We start from the raw sequence: 26,760 nt of genomic DNA on the forward strand, positions 1-26,760 counted from the left end.
TTGGGGACATTCTCTCACATAATGACCCTTCCTGCCGCAATACATGCACAACCCCTGTACCCTCCTACTCTCTTTTTCGGCTTTTGACAGAGGTGCCCTAACGGCTCCCACTTCCATAGGTTCCCCGCATAAATCATGGGAATTAGGAACTGGTCGCCCCTCTCTTTCTGGAATGACCGGCCGCCTATCACCCGCTCTACGCTCTCCCCTTCTCTCTGCTAGCCGATGATTCAATCTCAAGGTAAGATTCACAAGTTCAGTACACGTGGAAGGCTGTGGATCTATTTGGGCTAGGATATCCTTCATGTCGTCTCTTAATCCTTGATAATAGAGAGACATTCTTTTCTCCTCTGGCCACTCTGATTCCGCTACCAGTCTATTGAAGGTGGTAAGATAAGTAACCAGGTCAGACCTCCCCTGTCTCAGTTCCAGCAATTCTCTATCAGCACTAAAGGTGGTTGTTCTGTGATCAAACACCTTCTCAAAGGCCGACCGAAAGGCATTCCAATCCGATAATAATGGGTCATCGTTTCTAACTAACGGCACTGCCCAGTTGGCTGCATCTCCCGAGAGATAAGAAATAGCGAACATTACCCTGGAAAGGTTAGAGGGAAAAGACGCCGGTCTACATGAGAATTGAAGAGACAACTGCGTTAAAAAAGCCTGAACTTTCCTGGGGTCCCCTGAAAACCGTTCCGGACTGGCCAAAGGGATTGGAGGGGAGACGTTCACGGTTATCTGCGGTGTAGATGCTGAGGCATCGAAGGGATTCCTAGTAAGCCTTTCTACCTTGTCCCTTAGTGCCGCTGCCTCCACCCTAGAATCTGCCAACTCTTGCTGCACTAACACTAACGCCTGTAATACATCATCCATAGATGCCATCTTTGCATTACACCGAGCAGGAGGAGTATTATTCGTGGTTGCGTTATTCTGTCACGGTGTAGGTACTCCTCAGACTCGGTGTGATGCAAACAAGGTCCACCTCCTGACACCACCAAGTCACTGATAAAAAACCACAGTGCATTGGAGTAATCAAGCGAGGGAAGGAAGGGGAAGGATCAGCAGGGACGGGATAACTGTAAAGAAAAATACACAGTGTTAATTATCACATTGTCTGTCTATTCTCATAAGGTCTCACTAAAACCAAAACGACCTGGCCTGCCCATAACTCATAAGGGCAGAACTAGTCCAAAGCCTGACTATGTTCCATCAGTATCACCAATGGATGACCCAAACCAACTACGGCCACTAATAATCACCTTAGGGTCTCACCGCCCTTCCTCCTAAACAATACTACAGTACGTATAACGAAACAAACATGAGGAGAAAGAATAAGGTGAAGAAAATCTATTTTGTACTTCTTCCTATGATTCAGTTAACCCACTAAGCCTTTCGTTAATGTCACGTATATTTGAAGAAGTAACTCGTTCATATCTCAGTGAATGTTGACAAGAATTATTTGTCCCGGCTGTTTGGAATCCTGCAAACAGTAAATCTCATTCTGAATTGCCGCCAACAAAAAGCCAAAAGATTATGTCTCATAAGATCGCCGTTCCTTTATTATGGTACCTCAAAAAGTAAAGTGCTCCAATATATGACAGTCACCCATAACCTGGCCGTAAGGAATGCAGAAATAAAGAAAGGCGATAGCCTCCGGCAAGTAGCAAGCTTGCCGCTTACCACCTTCTTAGTACTTGGAATTCGAAAGGAGGAGCAGCTAGGAACTCCTTCTGCCGGTAAAAAGTCAGTTTCCAGGAGGGGGCCCTGATGAATCTCATTCCTCTTTTCCGGCCGCCGATGAATTCCCCCCTGGGGAACGCCGTCCGCTCCTACTTCGTTGAGGCTCCGACCTGCCTCATTAGCACAAATAACGCACACCCTTTCCAGGGTGCGCCGACTTTTACGCGATCTCTACCGCGCTGGGCTTCATGGGAGGTGTAGTCCCTAATGACTACAATCTCCCGATCGGCCCTGTAGGCGCCAGCTAGCACCTGACAGGGAGGGTTGGAGGGATGCTCCATGTTAACTAAAATGGTGCTCTTTTTCTCACCCATGTTAGTTATCCCACAGAGAGGTACTTCCACCTCAGGGAGTACAGTTTTGCCAACTGATGATTCCCTTGGAACAGGTGCCACCCCAGGAGAGGTTTCTCCCACCACAGGAATGGTATCCTGAATGGTAGGGTGGTTAGGGGATACTGTGATACCCTTTTTACCTGTTGTTGGAGAGGGATCCTGAGTTTTCAGGCCTTCTCTCCTTTGCTTTTTCATTTCAGAAGAAATGAGAGTGAACAATTCCTCTGAGATGCCCAGCATGGCTGCATGGGCATAAAACTCTACATCAGCCCAACCTGAGGCCTCAAGGTCATTACCTAAGAGACGGTCTACAGGTAAGCTAGGTGATACTACCACCTGCTTAGGGCCAGTAACTCCACCCCAACTAAACTGAATTATAGCTAAGGGAAGAAACTTTGTGGAGTTATGGACATCAATAATCTTATACTGTTGTCCAATTATGTGTTGTTCAGGATGCACTAGGTTTTCAGTCACCAAAGTGATACTGGCACCTGTGTCCCTGTAGGCCAAGGCCTCAACACCATTTATTGAAACTGTCTGCCTGTACTTATCCATTGTAAGGGGACAAGCAGCCAGTGTGGCAAGGCCAATGCCACTAGGTGTGACAGAAACTGTCTTGGGACTGACTACCCCAGTTTCTACTATGGACCCGTAAGTGAACCCAACTACACCCTTAACTTGACTGTTGCCAGCAGTCCCACCACTAGTACCACTACTGCTAGGGGCACTAGAGCTTAATGTATTAGTGGTGGTAGGCTCAGGGGGTTTACCTGGACAGGACTTATCCCATGGCCTATGGCCTCTGTTTTTACACACAAAGCACCAAGGCTTTTTAAATTGTGTAGGTTGAGAAGAAGAGGAAGAATTTGTTTTATCTCCACCCCCTGAAGAGTGTTTAAGATTTGAAGTGGAATCTTTGGTTTTACCCTTATCCCCATGCTTATCTTGAGAGTTTTCACCATCTTTCTTCTTATTGTTCTCTTTGTCACCACTTGTATGAACTTTTCTGTTCACCCTTGTTCTGACCCATTTGTCTGCCTTCTTTCCATATTCTTGGGGAGAGGTCAGATCAGAGTCCACCAAGTACTGGTGCAACAAATCAGACACACAATTATTAAGAATATGCTCTCTCAGGATCAAGTTATACAGGCTGTCATAATCAGTAACTTTACTGCCATGTAACCACCCCTCCAAGGCCTTCACTGAATGGTCAATGAAATCAACCCAGTCTTGTGAAGACTCCTTTTTGGTCTCTCTGAACTTTATCCTGTATTGTTCAGTGGTTAAGCCATAACCATCCAGGAGTGCATTCTTAAGAACTGTAAACTTATTGGCATCACTTTCTTTCACAGTAAGGAGCCTATCCCTACCTTTTCCACTAAATGATAGCCATAGGATAGCAGCCCACTGCCTTTGAGGGACATCCTGTACAACACAGGCCCTCTCAAGTGCAGCAAACCACTTGTTAATGTCATCCCCCTCCTTATAAGGGGGAACTATCTTGTGCAGATTCCTTGAATCATGCTCTCTTGCAGGATGACTATGGGGAATACTGCTGCTGCCACCATGGGTTTCAAAACCCAATTTCTGTCTTTCCTTCTCTACTTCTAAAGTCTGTCTATCCAAATCCAGCTGTTGCTTCTTGAGCTTCAGTCTGGTTTGTTCCACTCTCAATCTATTGAGCTCCCTTTCTAACAATCTGTCTTCAGGGTGGGTGGGAGGGACATTCCTAGACACAGAAGTATGGTGAGAATGGACAGAAGGAGACCTGTCCCTTACAGAGGGCACCCTAACAGCTTGGCTAACAGTGTAATGTGAGAGCACACCATCTGTATGATGTGACCCAGCTTCTGTACCAACTATGCTAGACTGTCTAGTAATGGGCAGGCTGAGAAGTTTCTTTCCTGAATCTTTTCCTGGGGGAGTCCCTGGATCAGATTGGGAACCATTTGCTACTTTTTCAACAGATGTGGCCCCTATGGCCTTATCTTGATCTCTAAGCATGTTAAGCAACAATTCCAAAGAAGGATTCTTCCCTACACTCAAACCTCTTTCTACAAAGAGACTCCTTGCTCCTTTCCAGCTAAGGTGGTCATATGCAAGTTTGGACAGATCAACATTTTGGCCTGTGCCAGACATTTTTAGAAAGAGTTAAAGTGACAGAAAAAGTGAAGAAAAAGTTTTTCAGAACTTTTAGAAAGACAGAAAAAAAAACTTTTAAAACTTTTTAAGAACTTTTTGAAAGTTTAGAAGTACTTTTCAGCACTTAGCAAAGAGTGAAAAGAGGAAATGCAAAACTTTTTAGCACTGTGTACACACACTGAACTTGTTTTGTATATTCTTCTCTTATGAAAAGTACAATGACAAGAGTGGTAAGTAGTCTCAAAGCACTTATCCCACCGCTGCACAACCAATGTAGGAGGCTGGTCTGGCTTGTAGTGAGTACTAAGGGGTACTTGCACCTTGCACCAGGCCCAGTTATCCCTTATTAGTGTAAAGGGTGTCAAGCAGCATAGGCTGATAGATAATGGTAGCTTAGCAGAGCAGCTTAGGCTGAACTAGTAGACGAGTGAAGCTCCTACAGTACCACTAATGTCACTTGCACAATATCATAAGAAAACACAACACACAGATATACTAAAAATAAAGGTACTTTATTTTTATGACAATATGCCAAAGTATCTCAGTGAGTACCCTCAGTATGAGGATAGCAATTATACACAAGTTATATGTACACAATACAAAAAATATGCAGTATAGTCTTAGAAAACAGTGCAAACAATGTATAGTTACAATAGGATGCAATGGGGACACATAGGGATAGGGGCAACACAAACCATATACTCCAGAAGTGGAATGCGAACCACGAATGGACCCCAAACCAATGTGACCTTGTAGAGGGTCGCTGGGACTATTAGGAAATAGTAAGGGTTAGAAAAATAGCCCACCCCAAGACCCTGAAAAGTGAGTGCAAAGTGCACTAAAGTTCCCCAAAGGACATAGAAGTTGTGATAGGGGAATTCTGCAGGAAAGACACAAACCAGCAATGCAACAACAATGGATTTCCAGTCGAGGGTACCTGTGGAACAAGGGGACCAAGTCCAAAAGTCACAAGCAAGTCGGAGATGGGCAGATGCCCAGGAAATGCCAGCTGTGGGTGCAAAGAAGCTGCTACTGAACAGTAGAAACTTAGGATTCTGAAGGAACAACAAGGGCTAGAGACTTCCCCTTTGGAGGATGGATCCCCCACGCCTTGGAGAGTCGTGCAAAAGTGTTTTCCTGTGGAAATACAGCCAACAAGCCTTGCTAGCTGCAAATTGTGCAAAAAGGGTTTTTGGACGCTGCTGTGGCCCAGGAGGGACCAGGATGTCGCCAATTACGTCTGGGGACAGAGGGGACGTCGAGCAAGACAAAGAGCCCTCTCAGCAGCAGGTAGCACCCGCAGAAGTGCCAGAAACAGGCACTACAAGGATGCGTGAAATGGTGCTCACCCAAAGTTGCACATAGGAGTCCCACGTCGCCAGAGACCAATTTAGAAAGTCGTGCAATGCAGGTTAGAGTGCTGTGGACCCAGGCTTGGCTGTGCACAAAGGATTTCCGCCGGAAGTGCACGGAAGCCGGAGTAGCTGCAAAAGTCGCGGTTCCCAGCAATGCAGTGTGGCGTGGGGAGGCAAGGACTTACCTCCACCAAACTTGGACTGAAGAGTCACTGGACTGTGGGAGTCACTTGGACAGAGTTGCTGGATTCAAGGGACCTTGCTCGTCGTGCTGAGAGGAGACCCAGGAGACTGGTAATGCAGTTCTTTGGTGCCTGCGGTTGCAGGGGGAAGATTCCGTCGACCCACGGGAGATTTCTTCGGAGCTTCTAGTGCAGAGAGGAGGCAGACTACCCCCACAGCATGCACCACCAGGAAAACAGTCGAGAAGGCTGCAGGATCAGCGTTACAGAGTTGCAGTAGTCGTCTTTGCTACTTTGTTGCAGGTTTGCAGGCGTCCAGCGCGGCCAGCAGTCGATTCCTTGGCAGAAGGTGAAGAGAGAGATGCAGAGGAACTCTGATGAGCTCTTGCATTCGTTATCTAAGGAAATCCCCAAAGCAGAGACCCTAAATAGCCAGAAAAGAGGGTTTGGCTACTTAGGAGAGAGGATAGGCTAGCAACACCTGAAGGAGCCTATCAGAAGGAGTCTCTGACGTCACCTGGTTGCACTGGCCACTCAGAGCAGTCCAGTGTGCCAGCAGCACCTCTGTTTCCAAGATGGCAGAGGTCTGGAGCACACTGGAGGAGCTCTGGACACCTCCCAGGGGAGGTGCAGGTCAGGGGAGTGTTCACTCCCCTTTCCTTTGTCCAGTTTCGCGCCAGAGCAGGGCTAAGGGGTCCCTGAAGCGGTGTAGACTGGCTTATGCAGAAATGGGCACAAATGTGCCCATGAAAGCATTTCCAGAGGCTGGGGGAGGCTACTCCTCCCCTGCCTTCACACCATTTTCCAAAGGGAGAGGGTGTAACACCCTCTCTCAGAGGAAGACCTTTGTTCTGCCATCCTGGGACAAGCCTGGCTTGACCCCAGGAGGGCAGAAACCTGTCTGAGGGGTTGGCAGCAGCAGCAGTTGCAGTGAACCCATGAAAAGTCAGTTTGGCAGTACCAGGGTCTGAGCTACAGACCCGTGGTATCATGGGATTGTACCAACAATGCCAGGATGGCATAGAGGGGGCAATTCCATGATCTTAGACATGTTACATGGCCATATTCGGAGTTACCATTGTGAAGCTACACATAGGTAGTGACCTATATGTAGTGCACACGTGTAATGGTGTCCCCGCACTCACAAAGTCCGGGGAATTTGCCCTTAACGATGTGGGAGCACTCTGGCTAGTGCCAGGGTGCCCACACACTAAGTAACTTAGCACCCAACCTTTACTAAGTAAAGGTTAGACATATAGGTGACTTATAAGTGACTTAAGTGCAGTGAAAATGGCTGTGAAATAATGTGTGCATTATTTCACTCAGGCTGAAGTGGCAGGCCTGTGTAAGAATTGTCAGAGCTCCCTATGGGTGGCAAAAGAAATGCTGCAGCCCATAGGGATCTCCTGGAACCCCAATACCCTGGGTAACTCAGTACCATATACTAGGGAATTATAAGGGTGTTCCAGTATGCCAATGTGAATTGGTGAAATGGTCACTAGCCTGTTAGTGACAATTTGTAAAGAGAGAGCATAACCACTGAGGTTCTGGTTAGCAGAGCCTCAGTGAGACAGTTAGGCATCACACAGGGAACACATACATATAGGTCACAAACTTATGAGCACTGGGGTCCTGGCTAGCAGGGTCCCAGTGACACATAACAAACATACTGAAAACATAGGGTTTTCACTATGAGCACTGGGCCCTGGCTGGCAGGATCCCAGTGAGACAGTGAAAACACCCTGACATACACTCACAAACAGGCCAAAAGTGGGGGTAAGAAGGCTAGAAAGAGGCTACTTTCTCACACCTGCCCATCTAGAAATCAAGATAGCAGAACCCAGGGACACTCTGGAGGAGCTCTGAGCACCACCCCTGGGGTGGTGATGGACAGGGGGTGGTCACTCCCCTTTCCTTTGTCCAGTTTCGCGCCAGAGCAGGGACTGGGGGTCCCTAAACTGTTGTAGACTGGCTTATGCAAGGAGGGCACCAAATGTGCCTTTCAAAGCAAAGCCAGTGGCTTGGGGAGGCTACCTCTCCAAAGCCTGTAACACCTATTTCCAAGGGGAGAGGGTGTAACACCCCTCTCCCAAAGGAAATCCTTTGTTCTGCCTTCATGGGCTTGATCAGACCAAGCAAAAGGAAGGCAGAAACCTGTCTGTGGGGTGGCAGCATCTGGGCTGCCTTGAAAACCCCGGAAGGCTGGTATGGCAGTACTGGGGATCCATTGTGGAGCCCCCAGAGTGCATGGAATCATAAAACCAGTGCTTGGGTTAGCATTGGGGTATGATTCCTACATGTTTAATACCAAACATGGCCATTTTCGGAGTTACCATTGTGAAGCTGTACATAGGTATTGACCTATGTACAGTGCACTCGTGTAATGGCGTTCCTGCAGTCATGAGGTCCAGGAAAATGGCCCTGGGTAACTTGGGGGCACCTCTGCTAGTTCAGGGGTGCCCTCACACACAGATACTCTGCACCCAGCCTTCAGGGTTCGAAGGCCTAGTATATGGGTGACTTATAGGTGACCTAGGTACAATATACTAGGGATTTATAAGGGGGCACCAGTATGCCAATTGTGGGTGAGATACTGAGTTAACAGTATCCAAATAACCATAATTTAAGGGAGTGAGCATAACTACTGGGGTGCTGGTTAGCAGGATCCCAGTAGACACAGTCAAACACGCTGACAAACAGGCCAATAGTGGGGTAACCATGCTAGAAGAAGCTACCTTCCTACACAAGGACAGGGCTGATGTCCTATATTTTTAGAGGTAGTGCAGGGGTGTTGCACTAAAGTTTCTCTGGGAGGGCTGGAGGGTTGCTCCAAAGTTACTAAAACAGGGCCGGTGTGCTTGTCTGTTTTAGTGTTTCCACAGAGAGGTACTTTTACCTCTGGGAGTTCAGCTGTGGTAGCTGTAGATTCCTTTGGTACAGGTTCCACCCTAGGAGAGGTGTCTCCCACCACAGGAATAGTATCCTTAGTGGTAGGGTGGGGAAGGGATACTTTGATACCCTTTTTACATGTGGGGCGAGGAGGATCCTGAGACTTCAGGGGTCCTTCTCTTCTTTGCCTTTTCATCTCACTTGATATTAAAGGAAGCAATTCCTTGGTTATGCCCAGCATGGATGCATGGGTCATAAACTCTACTTCAGCCTAACCTGAGGCATCTAGGTCATTTCCTAGACAGTCTACAGGTAAGCTAGGTGACGTTACCACCTCCTTAGGGCCAGTAACTCCACCCCAACTAAGTTGCACTACAGCTAAGGGGAGATGCTGAGTGGAGTTGTTGACATCAGTAACCTGGTACTTCTGTCCAAGGAGCTGTTGTGCAGGTGACACCAAGTTTTCAGTCATCGAAGTGATACTGGCACCTGTGTCCCTGTAGGCCTGGGCCTCAACACCATTTATTTCAATTGACTGCTGGTACTTATCCATGTTAAGGGGACAAGCAGCCAAATTGGCAAGGCCAGTGCCACCAGGTGAGACAGAAACTGCATGGGGGGTTTCTACACCTACCCCAGTCTCTATGATGGACCCAAAAGTAAACCCGACCACACCTTTGATTTGACTATTGCCAGTAGTCCCACCACTATTACTACTACTACTAGGGGCACTAGAAGTGGAAGCGAATGTAGTAGTGGAAGTAGGCTCAGGGGCTTTACCTGGGCAGGATGTGTCCCCTGGACTATGGCCTTTATTTCTGCACACATAACATCAGGGCTTTTTATTTTGTGAAGAAGAGGAAAAGGTATTAGTCCCACCCCTAGAGGTGTTGTTTGAAACGGACTGGGAATCCTTACTTTTTTCTTTCTCCCCAGCCTTTTCACCAGACTTACCATTCTTCTTCTTGTCTTTGTCACCCCCTATATGAGCTTTTCTGCTCACCCGTGTTCTGACCCATTTGTCAGCCTTCTTTCCCTATTCTTGGGGAGAAGTCAGATCTGAGTCTACCAATTATTGGTGTAACAAATCAGATTCACAGCTATTCAAAATATGCTCTCTCAGAATTAGATTATATAGACCCTCATAGTCAGACACTTTGCTGCCATGTAACCAACCTTCTAAAGCAGTGGTTCCCAACCTTTTGATTTCTGTGGACCCCCACTTTAACATTAATGGAACCCAGGGACCCCCACTAAATCATCATTAGAATCTGGGGACCCCCGCCTGAGTCATTACTGGAAGCTGCGGTCCTAATTTGTCAATATTTGTTAACATTTTTTAATTTTCTAGGCTCTCGCGGACCCCCTGAGAAGGCTTTGCGGACCCCCAGGGGTCCCCGGACCACAGGTTGGGAACCACTGTTCTAAAGCCTTCACAGAACAGTCCACAAAGTCTATCCAATCTTGTGAAGACTCTTTTCTGGTGTCTCTGAACTTGATCCTGTATTTTTTAGCGGTTAAGCTAAACACATCCAAGAGTGCATTCTTAAGAATGCTGTAGTTGTCTGAGTCTTCTTCTCTGACAGTGAGAAGTCTATCCCTCCCCTTGTCAGAAAAGGACAACCACAGAATAGCAGCCTGTAGGAGGCTGGACTGGCTTGTAGTGAGTACCAAGGGGTACTTGCACCTTGCACCAGGCCCAGTTATCCCTTATTAGTGTATAGGGTGTCTAGCAGCATAGGCTGATAGATAATGGTAGATTAGCAGAGTAACTTAGGCTGAACTAGGAGACGAGTGAAGCTCCTACAGTACCACTAGTATCACTTGCACAATATCATAAGAAAACACAATACACAGATATACTAAAAATAAAGGTACTTTATTTTTATGACAATATGCCAAAGTATGTCAGTGAGTATCCTCAGTATGAGGATAGCAAATATACACAAGATATATGTACACAATACCAAAAATATGCAGTATAGTCTTAGAAAACAGTGCAAACAATGTATAGTTACAATAGGATGCAATGGGGACACATAGGGATAGGGGCAACACAAACCATATACTCCAAAAGTGGAATGCGAACCACGAATGGACCCCAAACCTATGTGACCTTGTAGAGGGTCGCTGGGACTATTAGAAAATAGTAAGGGTTAGAAAAATAGCCCACCCCAAGACCCTGAAAAGTGAGTGCAAAGTGCACTAAAGTTCCCAAAGGACAAAGAAGTCGTGATAGGGGAATTCTGCAGGAAAGACACAAATCAGCAATGCAACAACGATGGATTTCCAAACAAGGGTACCTGTGGAACAAGGGGACCAAGTCCAAAAGTCACAAGAAAGTCGGAGGTGGGCAGATGCCCAAGAAATGCCAACGGTGGATGCAAAGAAGCTGCTACTGGACAGTAGAAACTTAGGATTCTGCAGGAACGACAAAGGCTAGAAACGTCCCCTTTAGAGGATGAATCCCCCACGCCGTGGAGAGTCGTGCAGAAGTAATTTCCTGTGGAAATACAGCCAACAAGCCTTGCTAGCTGCAAATTGTGCAAAAAAGGTTTTTGGATGCTGCTGTGGCCCAGGAGGGACCAGGATGTTGCCAGTTGCGTCTGGGGACAGAGGGGACATCGTGCAAGACAAGGAGCCCTTGCAGCAGCAGGTAGCACCCACAGAACTGCCAGAAACAGGCACTACAAGGATGCGTGAAATGGTGCTCACCCGAAGTTGCACAAAGGGGTCCCACGTCGCCGGAGACCAACTTAGAAAGTCGTGCAATGCAGGTTAGAGTGCCGTGGACCCAGGCTTGGCTATGCACAAAGGATTTCCACCGGAAGTGCACGGAAGCCGGAGTAGCTGCAAAAGTTGTGGTTCCCAGCAATGCAGTCTGGCGTGGGGAGGCAAGGACTTACCTCCACCAAACTTGGACTGAAGAGTCACTGGACTGTGGGAGTCACTTGGACAGAGTTGCTGGAATCAAGGGACCTCGCTCGTTGTGCTGAGAGGAGACCCAGAGTACCGGTAATGCAGTTATTTGGTGCCTGCAGTTGCAGGGGGAAGATTCCGTCGACCCACGGGAGATTTCTTCGGAGCTTCTACTGCAGAGAGGAGGCAGACTACCCCCACAGCATGCACCACCAGGAAAACAGTTGAGAAGGCGGCAGGATCAGCGTTACAGAGTTGCAGTAGTCGTCTTTGCTACTTTGTTGCAGTTTTGCAGGCTTCCAGCACGGTCAGCAGTCGATACCTTGGCAGAAGGTGAAGAGAGAGATGCAGAGGAACTCTGATGAGCTCTTGCATTTGTTATCTAAGGAATCCCCAGAGACAGAGACCCTAAATAGCCAGAAAAGAGGGTTTGGCTACCTAGGAGAGAGGATAGGCTAGCAACACCTGAAGGAGCCTATCAGAAGGAGTCTCTGACGTCACCTGGTGGCACTGGCCACTCAGAGCAGTCCAGTGTGCCAGCAGCACCTCTGTTTCCAAGATGGCAGAGGTCTGGAGCACACTGGAGGAGCTCTGGACACCTCCCAGGGGAGGTGCAGGTCAGAGGAGTGGTCACTCCCCTTTCCTTTGTCCAGTTTCGCGCCAGAGCAGGGCTAAGGGGTCCCTGAACCGGTGTAGACTTGCTTATGCAGAAATGGGCACATCTGTGCCCATGAAAGCATTTCCAGAGGCTGGGGGAGGCTACTCCTCCCCTGCCTTCACACCATTTTCCAAAGGGAGAGGGTGTAACACCCTCTCTCAGAGGAAGTCCTTTGTTCTGCCATCCTGGGACAAGCCTGGCTTGACCCCAGGGGGGCAGAAACCTGTCTGAGGGGTTGGCAGCAGCAGCAGCTGCAGTGAAACCCCTGAAAAGGCAGTTTGGAAGTACCAGGGTCTGAGCTACAGACCCGTGGGATCATGGGATTGTACCAACAATGCCAGGATGGCATAGAGGGGGCAATTCCATGATCTTAGACATGTTACATGGCCATATTCGGAGTTACCATTGTGAAGCTACACATAGGTAGTGACCTACGTGTAGTGCACGCATGTAATTGTGTCCCCGCACTCACAAAGTCCGGGGAATTGGCCCTGAACAATGTGGGGGCACCTTGGCTAGTGCCAGGGTGCCCTCACACTAAGTAACTTTGCACCTAACCTTTACCAGGTAAAGGTTAGATATATAGGTGACTTATAAGTTACATAAGTGCAGTGAAAATGGCTGTGAAATAATGTGTGCATTATTTCACGCAGGCTGCAGTGGCAGGCCTGTGTAAGAATTGTCAGAGCTCCCTATGGGTGGCAAAAGAAATGCTGCAGCCCATAGGGATCTCCTGGAACCCCAATACCCTGGGTACCTCAGTACCATATACTAGGGAATTATAAGGGTGTTCCAGTAAGCCAATGTAAATTGGTAAAATTGGTCACTAGCCTGTTAGTGACAATTTGAAAGAAATGAGAGAGCATAACCACTGAGGTTCTGGATAGCAGAGCCTCAGTGAGACAGTTAGTCACTACACAGGTAACACAGTCAGGCACACTTATGAGCACTGGGGCCCTGGCTGGCAGGGTCCCAGTGACACATACAACTAAAACAACATATATACAGTGAAAAATGCGGGTAACATGCCAGGCAAGATGGTACTTTCCTACACAACCCCCCCCCGAAACGAAGGACAATAAGACTAATCATTCCCAGATGGGTCTTCATTGTCTAAGCGGAAATATCTGGAGAGTCCATCTGCATTGGAGTGGGTACTCCCAGGTCTATGTTCCACTGTATAGTCCATTCCCTGTAGGGATATGGACCACCTCAACAATTTAGGATATTCACCTTTCATTTGTTTTAGCCAAAGTAGAGGTTTGTGGTCTGTCTGAACAATGAAGTGAGTGCCAAACAGGTATGGCCTCAACTTCTTCAGTGCCCAGACCACAGCAAAGGCCTCCCTCTCAATGGCAGACCAACGCTTTTCTATAGGGGTCAACCTCCTACTAATAAAAGCAACAGGTTGATCCTGGCCCTCAGAATTAAGTTGTGATAGGACTGCCCCTACTCCTAATTCAGATGCATCAGTTTGGACATAGAATTTTTTAGAGTAACAAGGGCTTTTCAGGACAGGTGCAGAGCACATGGCCTGCTTCAGCTCCTCAACAGCTTTCTGACAGTTTGCTGTCCATAATACCTTTTTAGGCATTTTCTTGGATGTGAGGTCATTAAGAGGGGCTGCAATGGAGCCATAGTTCTTAATGAACCTCCTGTAATACCCAGTGAGGCCTAGGAAGGCTCTCACCTGAGTCTGAGTAGTAGCGGGAACCCAATCAATAATTGATTGGATTTTCCCCTGAAGTGGTGCAATCTGTTCCCCACCAACAAGGTGTCCCAGATAATCCACCTTTCCCTGCCCTATCTGGCACTTTGAAGCCTTGATAGTGAGGCCTGCCTTTTGCAGGGCCTCTAAAACTTTCCATAGGTGGACCAGGTGATCATCCCAACTGGAGCTAAAGACAGCTATATCGTCCAAATATGCTGCACTAAAAGCTTCCAGCCCTTGCAGGACTGTGTTCACTAACCTTTGAAAAGTGGCAGGTGCATTTTTCAATCCAAAAGGCATTACTGTAAATTGGTAATGGCCTCCAATGGTTGAAAATGCAGTTTTAGCTTTAGCATCTTCTGATAATTTGATCTGCCAATACCCTGCAGTCAAATCAAAAGTGCTTAGATACTTGGCAGATGCCAGTGTATCTATGAGCTCATCTGCCCTGGGTATAGGGTGAGCGTCAGTTTTGGTTACCTGGTTGAGACCTCTGTAATCTACACAAAACCGCATTTCCTTCTTTCCATCTTTGGAATGGGGTTTTGGTACAAGTACCACAGGAGAAGCCCATGGACTTTCAGAGTGCTCAACCACTCCCAGTTCTAACATTTTCTGCACCTCTTGCTTTATGCAGTCTCTGACATGGTCAGGCTGCCTATAGATCTTACTTATGACAGGCAAGCTGCCTCCAGTATCTATAGTGTGCTCACACCAAGAGGTGGTACCTGGCACAGTAGAGAAGAGTTCAGAGAACTGACCTAGGAGATTTATGCAGTGGTCTTTCTGCTCAGCAGTAAGACAATCTGCAAGTACAACACCTTCCACCAGAGCATCTTGTTCAGTGGAAGAGAAGAGATCAGGTAGAGGATCACTGTCTTCTTCCTGTCCCTCATCAGTTGCCATGAGCAGGGTGAGATCAGCCCTGTCATAGTAGAGTTTCAGGCGATTGACATGGAGCACCCTAAGGGGACTCCTGGCAGTGCCTAAGTCAACTAAGTAGGTGACTTCACCCTTTTTCTGCACAATTGTGTGGGGTCCACTCCATTTATCTTGGAGTGCTCTTGGGGCCACAGGCTCCAAGATCCACACTTTCTGCCCTGGTTGGTACTGAACCAAAACAGCCTTCTGGTCATGCCATTGCTTCTGGAGCTCTTGGCTGGCCTGAAGGTTTTTACTGGCCTTTTTCATGTACTCAGCCATCCTTGATCTGAGGCCAAGTACATAATCCACAATATTGCTTTGGAGCTTTTAAAGGTTGTTCCCAACCCTCCTTGACAAGTGTGAGTGGACCCCTAACAGGGTGTCCAAAAAGAAGTTCAAAGGGGCTGAAGCCCACTCCTTTCTGGGGTACCTCCCTGTAGGCAAAAAGGAGGCATGGTAACAGGATATCCCATCTCCTGCGGAGTTTTTCAGGGAGACCCATAATCATGCCTTTGAGAGTTTTATTAAATCTCTCTACCAGTCCATTTGTTTGTGGATGATAGGGTGTAGTGAACTTGTACGTTACACCACACTCCTTCCACATGGCCCTCAAGTAAGCAGACATGAAATTGCTTCCTCTGTCTGATACCACCTCTTTTGGGAAGCCCACCCTGGAAAATATTCCCAGGAGGGCCTTTGCCACTGCAGGAGCTGTAGTGGTCCTAAGAGGAATAGCTTCAGGGTATCTTGTGGCATGGTCCACTACCACCAAGATAAACCTATTGCCTGAAGCAGTAGGAGGGTCAAGGGGGCCAACTATGTCAACCCCTACCCTTTCAAAAGGAACCCCAACCACAGGCAGTGGAATAAGGGGTGCCTTTGTGTTGCCACCTGTCTTGCCACTGGCTTGACAGGTTTCACAGGACTTACAAAACTCTTTTGTGTCCTCAGACATTCTACGCCAATGAAACAAGGGAACAAGCCTGTCCCATGTTTTCATTTGTCCTAGATGCCCAGCTAGGGGAATGTCATGAGCCAGTGTTAGGAGGAACTTTCTGTACTCCTGAGGAATCACTAATCTCCTGGCAGCTCCAGGTTTAGGATCCCTTGCCTCAGTGTACAAGAGGTTGTCCTCCCAGTAAACTCTGTGAAAGTCACTGACATCCCCATTAGCCTGTTTGACAGCTTGCTGTCTTAGACCCTCTAATGTGGGACAGGTCTGCTGTGCCACACTCAGCTCCTCTCTGGCAGGCCCCCCTTCACCCAAAATCTCAGCAGTGTCTGCTTCAAGCTCCTCTGGTGTAGGTTCTGCACATGGAGGGAATTCTTCTTCCTCAGAAGTAGAATCCACTGTAGAGGGAGGGATAGTAGGTAGTGTTTTACTTCTACTAGCCCTAGCTTTAGGGAGCACTTGGTCCATTGTTCCAGGATCCAAGCTTCCCTGTCCTTTTTGCTTTTTGGCCTGAGCCCTGGTTAGAGCAAAAATATGCCCTGGGATGCCCAGCATTGCTGCATGGGCTTCCAACTCCACATCTGACCAAGCTGATGTCTCCAAATCATTTCCTAGTAGACAGTCTACAGGTAAATCTGAGGATACCACAACTTTCTTTGGACCAGTAACCCCCCCCCCCCAGTTGAGATTTACAACAGCCATGGGGTGGCTAAGTGTGTTGTTGTGAGCATTGGTTACTTGGTACTGGTGACCAAGTAGGTGTTGTTCAGGGTGGACCAGTTTCTCAATTACCATAGTAACACTGGCACCAGTGTCCCTGTAGGCCTGAACCTCAACACCATTTATTAAGGGTAGTTGCTTGTACTTATCCATGTTAAGGGGACAAGCAACCAAGGTGGCTAAATCAATAGCCCCCTCAGAGACTAACACAGCCTCTGTGGTCTCCCTAATCAGACCAACCCCAACTAAGTTACCAATAGTGAGCCCAGCTACTCCCTTGGATTGGCTATTAGTAGGCTTGCTCCCACCACCACTGCTATTAGTAGGGACACTAGGTGTAGCAGTAGGGGTTGTAGTGGTAGGAGCCTTGGTGCTTTTCTTTGGACAACTGGGATCTGTTGTCCAATGGCCTTTTATTTTACATAAATAGCACCATGGTTTCTTTTCTTTGTTTTGATTAGAAGAGGATTTGGGCCCACCACCCCCACCAGAGTGTTTTTGTGGTCCTGATGAAGACTCATTTTTAGATTTGTCCCCACCCTTGTCAGAAGACTTACCATCCTTCTTCTTATTGCCATCTTTGTCACCCCCTGTATGAACTTTTCTGTTCACCCTTGTTCTGACCCATTTGTCTGCCTTCTTTCCCAATTCTTGGGGAGAGGTTAGATCAGAGTCCACCAAGTACTGGTGCAACAAATCAGACACACAATTATTAAGAATATGCTCTCTCAGGATCAAGTTATACAGGCTGTCATCATCAGTAACTTTACTGCCATGTAACCACCCCTCCTTGGCCTTCACTGAATGGTCAATGAAATCAACCCAGTCTTGTGAAGACTCCTTTTTGGTCTATCTGAACTTTATCCTGTATTGTTCAGTGGTTAAGCCATAACCATCCAGGAGTGCATTCTTAAGAACTGTAAAATTATTGGCATCACTTTCTTTCACAGTAAGGAGCCTATCCCTACCTTTTCCACTAAATGATAGCCATAGGATAGCAGCCCACTGTCTTTGAGGGACATCCTGTACAACACAGGCCCTCTCAAGTGCAGCAAACCACTTGTTAATGTCATCCCCCTCCTTATAAGGGGGAACTATCTTGTGCAGATTCCTTGAATCATGCTCTCTTGCAGGATGACTATGGGGAATACTGCTGCTGCCACCATGGGTTTCTAAACCCAATTTCTGTCTTTCCTTCTCTACTTCTAAGGATTGTCTATCTAAATCCAGCTGTTGCTGTTTAAGCTTCAGTCTGGATTGCTCCACTCTCAATCTATTGAGCTCCCTTTCTAACATTCTGTCATCAGGGTGGGTGGGAGGGACATTCCTAGACACAGAAGTATGGTGAGAATGGACAGAAGGAGACCTGTCCCTTACAGAAGGCACCCTAACAGCTTGGCTAACAGAAACATTACTTCTACTGTAGTGAGAAGGAATACTCTTGTTATGATGTGAGACAACACTATCTGTATGTTGTGACTCAACTTCAGTACCAACTATGCTAGACTGTCTAGTAATGGGTAGGCTGAGAAGTTTCTTTCCTGAATCTTTTCCTGGGGGAGTCCCTGGATCAGATTGGGAACCATTAGCTACTTTTTCAACAGATGTGGCCCCTTTGGCCTTATCTTGTTCTCTAAGCATGTTAAGCAACAATTCCAAAGAAGGATTCTTCCCTACACTCAAACCTCTTTCTACACAGAGACTCCTTGCTCCTTTCCAGCTAAGGTGGTCATATGCAATTTTGGACAGATCAACATTTTGGCCTGTGCCAGACATTTTAGAAAGAGTTTAAGTGACAGAAAAAGTGAAGAAAAAGTTTTTCAGCACTTTTTAGAAAGACGGAATTTTTTAAAAAAACTTTTAAAGAACTTTTAGAAAGTTTAGAAGTACTTTTCAGCACTTAGGAAAGAGTGAAAAGAGGAAATGCAAAACTTTTTAGCAATGTGTACACAAACTGAACTTGTTTTGTATATTTTTCTCTTATGAAAAGTACAATGACAAGAGTGGTAAGTAGTCTCAAAGCACTTATCCCACCGCTGCACAACCAATGTAGGAGGCTGGACTGGCTTGTAGTGAGTACCAAGGGGTACTTGCACCTTGCACCAGGCCCAGTTATCCGTTATTAGTGTATAGGGTGTCTAGCAGCATAGGCTGATAGATAATGGTAGCTTAGCAGAGCAGCTTAGGCTGAACTAGGAGACGAGTGAAGCTCCTACATTACCACTAGTATCACTTGCACAATATCATAAGAAAACACAATACACAGATATACTAAAAATAAAGGTACTTTATTTTTATGACAATATGCCAAAGTATCTCAGTGAGTACCCTCAGTATGAGGATAGCAAATATACACAAGATTTATGTACACAATACCAAAAATATGCAGTATAGTCTTAGAAAACAGTGCAAACAATATATAGTTACAAAAGGATGCAATGGGGACACATAGGGATAGGGGCAACACAAACCATATACTCCAAAAGTGGAATGCGAACCACGAATGGACCCCAAACCTATGTGACCTTGTAGAGGGTCGCTGGGACTATTAGAAAATAGTAAGGGTTAGACAAATAGCCCACCCCAAGACCCTGAAAAGTGAGTGCAAAGTGCACTAAAGTTCCCAAAGGACAAAGAAGTCGTGATAGGGGAATTCTGCAGGAAAGACACAAATCAGCAATGCAACAACGATGGATTTCCAAACGAGGGTACCTGTGGAACAAGGGGACCAAGTCCAAAAGTCACAAGCAAGTCGGAGGTTCGGCAGATGCCCAAGAAATGCCAACGGTGGATGCAAAGAAGCTGCTACTGGACAGTAGAAACATAGGATTCTGCAGGAACGACAAGGGCTAGAAACTTCCCCTTTGGAGGATGGATCCCCCACGCCGTGGAGAGTCGTGCAGAAGTGTTTTCCTGTAGAAATACAGCCAACAAGCCTTGCTAGCTGCAAATCGTGCAAAAAGAGTTTTTGGATGCTGCTGTCTCCCAGGCGGGACTAGGATGTCGCCAATTGCGTCTGGGGACAGAGAGGACGTCGAGCAAGACAAGGAGCCCTCTCAGCAGCAGGTAGCACCCGCAGAAGTGCCAGAAACAGGCACTACAAGGATATGTGAAATGGTGCTCACCTGAAGTTACACAAAGGGGTCCCAAGTCGCCGGAGACCAACTTAGAAAGTCGTGCAATGCAGGTTAGAGTGCCGTGGATCCAGGCTTGGCTGTGCACAAAGGATTTCCACTGGAAGTGCACGGAAACCGGAGTAGCTGCAAAAGACACAGTTCCCAGCAATGCAGTCTGGCGTGGGGAGGCAAGGACTTACCTCTACCAAACTTGGACTGAAGAGTCACTGGACTGTGGGAGTCACTTGGACAGAGTTGCTGGAATCAAGGGACCTCGCTCGTCGTGCTGAGAGGAGACCCAGAGTACTGGTAATGCAGTTCTTTGGTGCCTGCGGTTGCAGGGGGAAGATTCCGTCGACCCACGGGAGATTTCTTCGGAGCTTCTGATGCAGAGAGGAGGCAGACTACCCCCACAGCATGCACCACCAGGAAAACAGTCGAGAAGGCGGCAGGATCAGCGTTACAGAGTTGCAGTAGTCGTCTTTGCTACTTTGTTGCAGTTTTGCAGGCTTCCAGCGCGGTCAGCAGTCGATTCCTTGGCAGAAGGTGAATAGAGAGATGCAGTGGAACTCTGATGATCTCTTGCATTCGTTATCTAAGGAATCCCCAGAGACAGAGGCCCTAAATAGCCAGAAAAGAGGGTTTGGCTACCTAGGAGAGAGGATAGGCTAGCAACACCTGAAGGAGCCTATCAGAAGGAGTCTCTGACGTCACCTGGTGGCACTGGCCACTCAGAGCAGTCCAGTGTGCCAGCAGCACCTCTGTTTCCAAGATGGCAGAGGTCTGGAGCACACTGGAGGAGCTCTGGACACCTCCCAGGGGAGGTGCAGGTCAGGGGAGTGGTCACTCCCCTTTCCTTTGGCCAGTTTCGCGCCAGAGCAGGGCTAAGGGGTCCCTGAACCGGTGTAGACTGGCTTATGCAGAAATGGGCACATCTGTGCCCATAAAAGCATTTCCAGAGGCTGGGGGAGGCTACTCCTCCCCTGCCTTCACACCATTCTCCAAATGGAGAGGGTGTAACACCCTCTCTCAGAGGAAGTCCTTTGTTCTGCCATCCTGGGACAAGCCTGGCTTGACCCCAGGGGGGCAGAAACCTGTCTGAGGGGTTGGCAGCAGCAGCAGCTGCAGTGAAACCCCTGAAAAGGCAGTTTGGCAGTGCCCGGGTCTGAGCTACAGACCCGTGGGATCATGGGATTGTACCAACTATGCCAGGATGGTATAGAGGGGGCAATTCCATGATCATAGACATGTTACATGGCCATATTCGGAGTTACCATTGTGAAGCTACACATAGGTAGTGACCTATGTGTAGTGCACGCATGTAATTGTGTCCCCGCACTCACAAAGTCCGGGGAATTGGCCCTGAACAATGTGGGGGCACCTTGGCTAGTACCAGGGTGCCCTCACACTAAGTAACTTTGCACCTAACCTTTACCAGGTAAAGGTTAGACATATAGGTGACTTATAAGTTACATAAGTGCAGTGAAAATGGCTGTGAAATAATGTGTGCATTATTTCACTCAGGCTGCAGTGGCAGGCCTGTGTAAGAATTGTCAGAGCTCCCTATGGGTGGCAAAAGAAATGCTGCAGCCCATAGGGATCTCCTGGAACCCCAATACCCTGGGTACCTCAGTACCATATACTAGGGAATTATAAGGGTGTTCCAGTAAGCCAATGTAAATTGGTAAAATTGGTCACTAGCCTGTTAGTGACAATTTGAAAGAAATGAGAGACCATAACCACTGAGGTTCTGGATAGCAGAGCCTCAGTGAGACAGTTAGTCACTACACAGGTAACACAGTCAGGCACACTTATGAGCACTGGGGCCCTGGCTGGCAGGGTCCCAGTGACACATACAACTAAAACAACATATATATACAGTGAAACATGGGGGTAACATGCCAGGCAAGATGGTACTTTCCTACACAGCCCACTGCCTATAAGGGACCCTCTGAACTTTGCAGGCCCTCTCAAGTGCAGAAAACTACTTGTGAATGTCATCCTCCACCTTGTATGGGGGAACAGTTTTGTGTAAGTTTCAGGAGTCAATGGTGTTCTCCCTAACACCATAACTCCTGAAACTGCTGCAGCCACCAGGGGGTGCTAACCCCAACCCCTGCCTTTCCCTTTCCACAGCTAAGGCCTTCCTATCTAGGTTGTAGAAGTTTCCTCCTCCTCCTCCTGACTACCAGTCTCGTCCTGTTCAGCCTGGAGAAGGAGGTTCAATAGGAACTCCCTGCTTGGGTTCTTCCCCATACCTAGCTTCCTCTTTGAACATATCTCCCTTAAAGTCTTAAAGGGGAGGTCCTCATAATGAGGGTTTACTACCTAAGAGTTAAGTTCAGCTGTCGACATGGTGTGGTATGAGTGTTAATGTAGTGTAAGTGAGGTAACCAACTCTACCTAACAAGAGAGGAAAAAAACTGTTTGTGTTTTTGAACTAGGTATAGTGTATAGCTCTAGGTATCAGAGTAATCTTTCCTGTGTAAAGCACAGGTGACAGAGTGATACGGCAATTGCAAGTACTTATCCCACCGCTGCCATCAATGTAAGAGGCTGGCCTGGTTTGTAGTGGGTACCTAAGGTACTTACACCTTATACCAGGTCAAGTTATCCCTTAGTAGTGAAAAGTAGGCAGTGTCTAGAAGCTCCCTAGGGGTAGAGTGGATGAGCAGCCAAGGCCTAACTAGGAGACATGCAAAGCTCATTCAATACCACTCTAGTCAGACAGTACTCACACACATGAAAGAAAATACCCAGTGTTAGAAAAATAAAGGTACTTTATTTTAGTGACACAATACCAAAAATACCATTAGAGACTAAGGGGGTCATTATGACCCTGGCGGTCACTAGACCGCCCTTGTCACGGTCGCGGTCAGACCGCCGCCAAAGTGGCGATCCGACTGTGACATTATGACCGTGGCGGAGGCACCATGGTCAAACCGTCTACACGCCAGGCTGCCTGGGTAGCAGGATCCCAGTAGACACAGTCAAACACACTGACAAACAGGCTACACAGCTGTTGAGCGATCACCTTCGGGGAGGAATTTTCTGCTTGTTTAGTGGACTGAGCTGGTGAGCTAGAACTTACAACGTACCCTCACAAATCTCCATCTCTGTCTTTGCAAGGACGGTACACATAGGCACATTCCATCACTATAATATATCTCCTCAGATGTGGGAAATTGGGTTACTGGGTGTGTGGGGTGAAACCCTACTCAAGCAGCTACCACAATTCTTGTCAGGTTGAAGTCACAAATAAATCCTAAATAAACTTGTGCTTAACGCTCTAGTAGTTTGGCACAAAGTAGTCAGACTTTTTTTAAAACATTTTATTCCTTTTGGTAACATCAGCACAGGAAACTAACACACTTTGCAGTCCCTAAAAGGGGTCCCCAGGGGCCAGTTACAGTAAATCTCTCCTCTGTGTGGAACCGCTTCCCTCATCTTAGGCGCTCCCCAAGCTCTGTGGTATTTCCACCATTTCCCTCAAGTTTTGGAATGTTTCTTGGGGCATCTATGTGCTAAGTAGATGGGCTCTTTTAATTTCACACATCTGACTATACCATTTCCTCGGTTGGGGGGGAAGGGTGGGGGGCATCTGGCACCTTCTAATGCTTGGTGAGGCCCTATTTTGCCAGTAGCGTTCCCAGACCTACCGGAGGTCTGTCACCCCTTTGGCTAGCAAGGTTGTCCAGGAGACCAAGCAGGGCAATTTTTGGGGAGGCCTCAATGTCAGGCCCAGCACCTTCAAGAAGGTCCTGATTATGTTCAGCCAGTATCATTGACCGGGCAGCCCAACATCATGTGGAAAAAGTCTCTCATGTGCTTCTGGCCCACTAGCAGCATTTAATTTACAGGCCCTGAGTACATGCAGTGGTACTTTACTAGGGACCTATAAGTAAATTAAAAATGCCAACTGATTGTGAGCAAACTCCACCATGGTTACAGGAAGAGAGCAGAAGCACTTTAGCACTGGTTAGCAGAGGGAGAGTCCTAAAAACCAACAAAAATGGGTTCAGAAAGCAGGAGGGTGAAGGCACCAAATGTGGAGATGACCCTGCAGAAAGGGCCAAGTTCAATATGGGGTTATCATATCCATCCCATTCCATTGGTTAAGTTTCTTCTCCACTTGAAAAGTATTTCTTAAAGTGCATCCCCCACTCTTCTTGTCAACATACTTACTTTCTCTTGCTTTCTCTCTCAATGCCACTCTAATGTGTGTGACAGCAGTTTAAGTCCTGTGAATATCCCAACCCCTCTTCTTGACTTTCGTTTTTAAAAGTTCTGTGTCAGAAATTCCTACAATTTAATGTTTTGTGTTGCACATTTTGGTATTTTATTTGAATAATTCTTGTATCGTCATGCCTGATGCACTGAAAATGTTTGATTGGAAATGGAAGAATCAGGTAAAATCCTCTGCCCAGGACAACTTGACCCAGAACAATAGCTGCTGACGCGTTAATAAAACTCAAATGTGTAAATGTGGCAGATTTTCAACCACTGACAAGGACAAGGTACAATCTTGGAGAGAAGCCAGAATATCCATCCGCCAGCCTCAGACCACTGTCTGCCCAAGAATGCATGGGAAGTCAGTGTGTGAATGAAATCTACTTGTCACCACTGAAGTCCCACTGAGTGCAGGATTATGCCACAAATCCTGGGAGACTAATCTGTTGTGTGGTTGTTTCCCATCATGTGCTTCCTACTCAATTATATGTAACGAGATTGAGGTGTGAACACTTTAGAGGCATTTATTAACAAAGAACAGGATGATGGGAGCTGACCTCTGACCTCAGGAGAAATCAAAGTCTGCGTAGGAGCGATTACCACCGCTTTCTTGTCCTGTCTCTGTCGCTGTGTTCCTCTATTCTTGGCAGTCAGTGGAACAATATTAATGAAAACAGGGAATAAATAACATTAATGTGTAACTATAAATATATTCTGTTTCTTTGAAGCCTACATCGCTCGTGTTCGACTGACAAGCTCCAAAGCCCCCTGTGCTGGGGTTGTACAGGTGAAGGTGTTTGGTATATGGAAAAGAGTCTGTGACAGCCACTGGGACCTGCAGGACGCTGCTGTGGTGTGTCAGGAGCTGGGATGTGGAGTTCCCTATTCAGTCCCTCCAGCCTCAGCCTTCGGGGCAGCAATGACTGACGCAGTTGCGATTTCTGATGTCCAGTGCAGAGGAGATGAAGGCAGCCTGTGGCAGTGTCCCTTCAGCACCAGGATACAGCGCTTTTGTTATGACGGGAGGTTTGCAGCCGTGAACTGCACAGGTAAGGACCACACCTCCTCCTTCTACAGCACTTCTTCACACTCAGTCGAGTGTGATTAAACCTCCTCTACAGCACTTCTTCCCTTTCATCAAGAGCAATCACACTTTCTCCCACTGCACTTCTCTCTCCATCCAGTGTGATTACACCACTTCCTTCAGCACTTCTTCCCTTTACCTCCAGTGTGATTAAACCGCTTTCTACAGCACTTCTTCCCTTTACCTCCAGTGTGATTACACCGCTTCCTTCAGCACTTCTTCTCTCTCCATCCAGTGTGATTACATCTCCTCCTACAGCACTTCTTCCCTTTAATTCCACTGTGATTACACCTCCTCCCACCGCACTTCTTCTCTTTCCATCCAGTGGGATTACACCTCTTACTACAGCACTTCTTCCCTTTACCTCCAGTGGGATTACACCGCTTTCTACAGCACTTCTTCCCTTTACCTCCAGTATGATTACACTGCTTCCTTCAGCACTTCTTCTCTCTCCGTCCAGTGTGATTACACCACTTCCTACAGCACTTCTTCCCTTTACCTCCAGTGTGATTACACCACTTCCTTCAGCACTTCTTCTCTTTCCATCCAGTGTGATTACACCACTTCTTACAGCACTTCTTCCCTTTCCATCCAGTGTGATTACACCTCCTCCCACCGTCTTTTTCTCTTTCCATCAAGTGTGATTACACTTCCTCCTACAGCACTTCTTACCTTTCCATCCCTTCTGATTACACCGCTTTCTACAGCACTTCCTCCCTTTCATCCAGAGCAATCATGCTTTCTCCTACTGCACTTCTTCTCTCTCCATCCAGTGTGATTACACCACTTCCTTCAGCACTTCTTCTCTTTACCTCCAGTGTGATTACACCGCTTTCTACAGCACTTCTTCCCTTTACCTCCAGTGTGATTACACCGCTTCCTTCAGAACTTCTTCTCTCTCCATCCAGTGTGATTACACCACTTCCTACAGCACTTCTTCCCTTTACCTCCAGTGTGATTACATCTCCTCCTACAGCACTTCTTCCCTTTACCTCCAGTGTGATAACACCGCTTCCTTCAGCACTTCTTCCCTTTACCTCCAGTGTGATTACACCGCTTTCTACAGCACTTCTTCCCTTTACCTCCAGTGTGATTACACCGCTTCCTTCAGCACTTCTTCTCTCTCCATCCAGTGTGATTACACCACTTCCTACAGCACTTCTTCCCTTTACCTCCAGTGTGATTACACCGCTTCCTACAGCACTTCTTCCCTTTACCTCCAGTGTGATTACACTATTTCTACAGCACTTCTTCCCTTTACCTCCAATGTGATTACACCGCTTTCTACAGCACTTCTTCCCTTTACCACCAGTGTGATTACACCACTTTCTACAGCACTTCTTCCCTTTACATCCACTGTGATTACACCTCCTCCCACCGCACTTCTTCTCTTTCCATCCAGTGGGATTACACCACTTACTACAGCACTTCTTCCCTTTACCTCCAGTGTGATTACACCGCTTCCTTCAGCACTTCTTCTCTCTCCGTCCAGTGTGATTACACCACTTCCTACAGCACTTCTTCCCTTTACCTCCAGTGTGATTACACCGCTTCCTTCAGCACTTCTTCTCTCTCCATCCAGTGTGATTACATCTCCTCCGACAGCACTTCTTCCCTTTACCTCCACTGTGATTACACCTCCTCCCACCGCACTTCTTCTCTTTCCATCCAGTGTGATTACACCACTTCTTACAGCACTTCTTCCCTTTCCATCCAGTGTGATTACACCTCCTCCCACCGTCTTCTTCTCTTTCCATCCAGTGTGATTACACTTCCTCCTACAGCACTTCTTACCTTTCCATC

The 26,760-nt window shown here is 47.3% G+C and overlaps 1 protein-coding gene across 1 annotated transcript in view; it reads left to right on the forward strand.

The window, feature by feature from the left end:
- Positions 1-26,760, forward strand: part of LOC138278716 (CD5 antigen-like) — a 254,240-nt gene that overhangs the window by 121,869 nt on the left and 105,611 nt on the right. Inside the window, exon 3 of the mRNA XM_069219294.1 lies at positions 24,602-24,922. Coding sequence (XP_069075395.1) covers positions 24,602-24,922 — 321 coding nt within the window. The remainder of the gene's footprint in view (positions 1-24,601; positions 24,923-26,760) is intronic.

The sequence above is a fragment of the Pleurodeles waltl genome, unplaced genomic scaffold (genome assembly GCF_031143425.1).
Source record: "Pleurodeles waltl isolate 20211129_DDA unplaced genomic scaffold, aPleWal1.hap1.20221129 scaffold_54, whole genome shotgun sequence".
Classification (NCBI taxonomy): Eukaryota; Metazoa; Chordata; class Amphibia; order Caudata; family Salamandridae; genus Pleurodeles; species Pleurodeles waltl.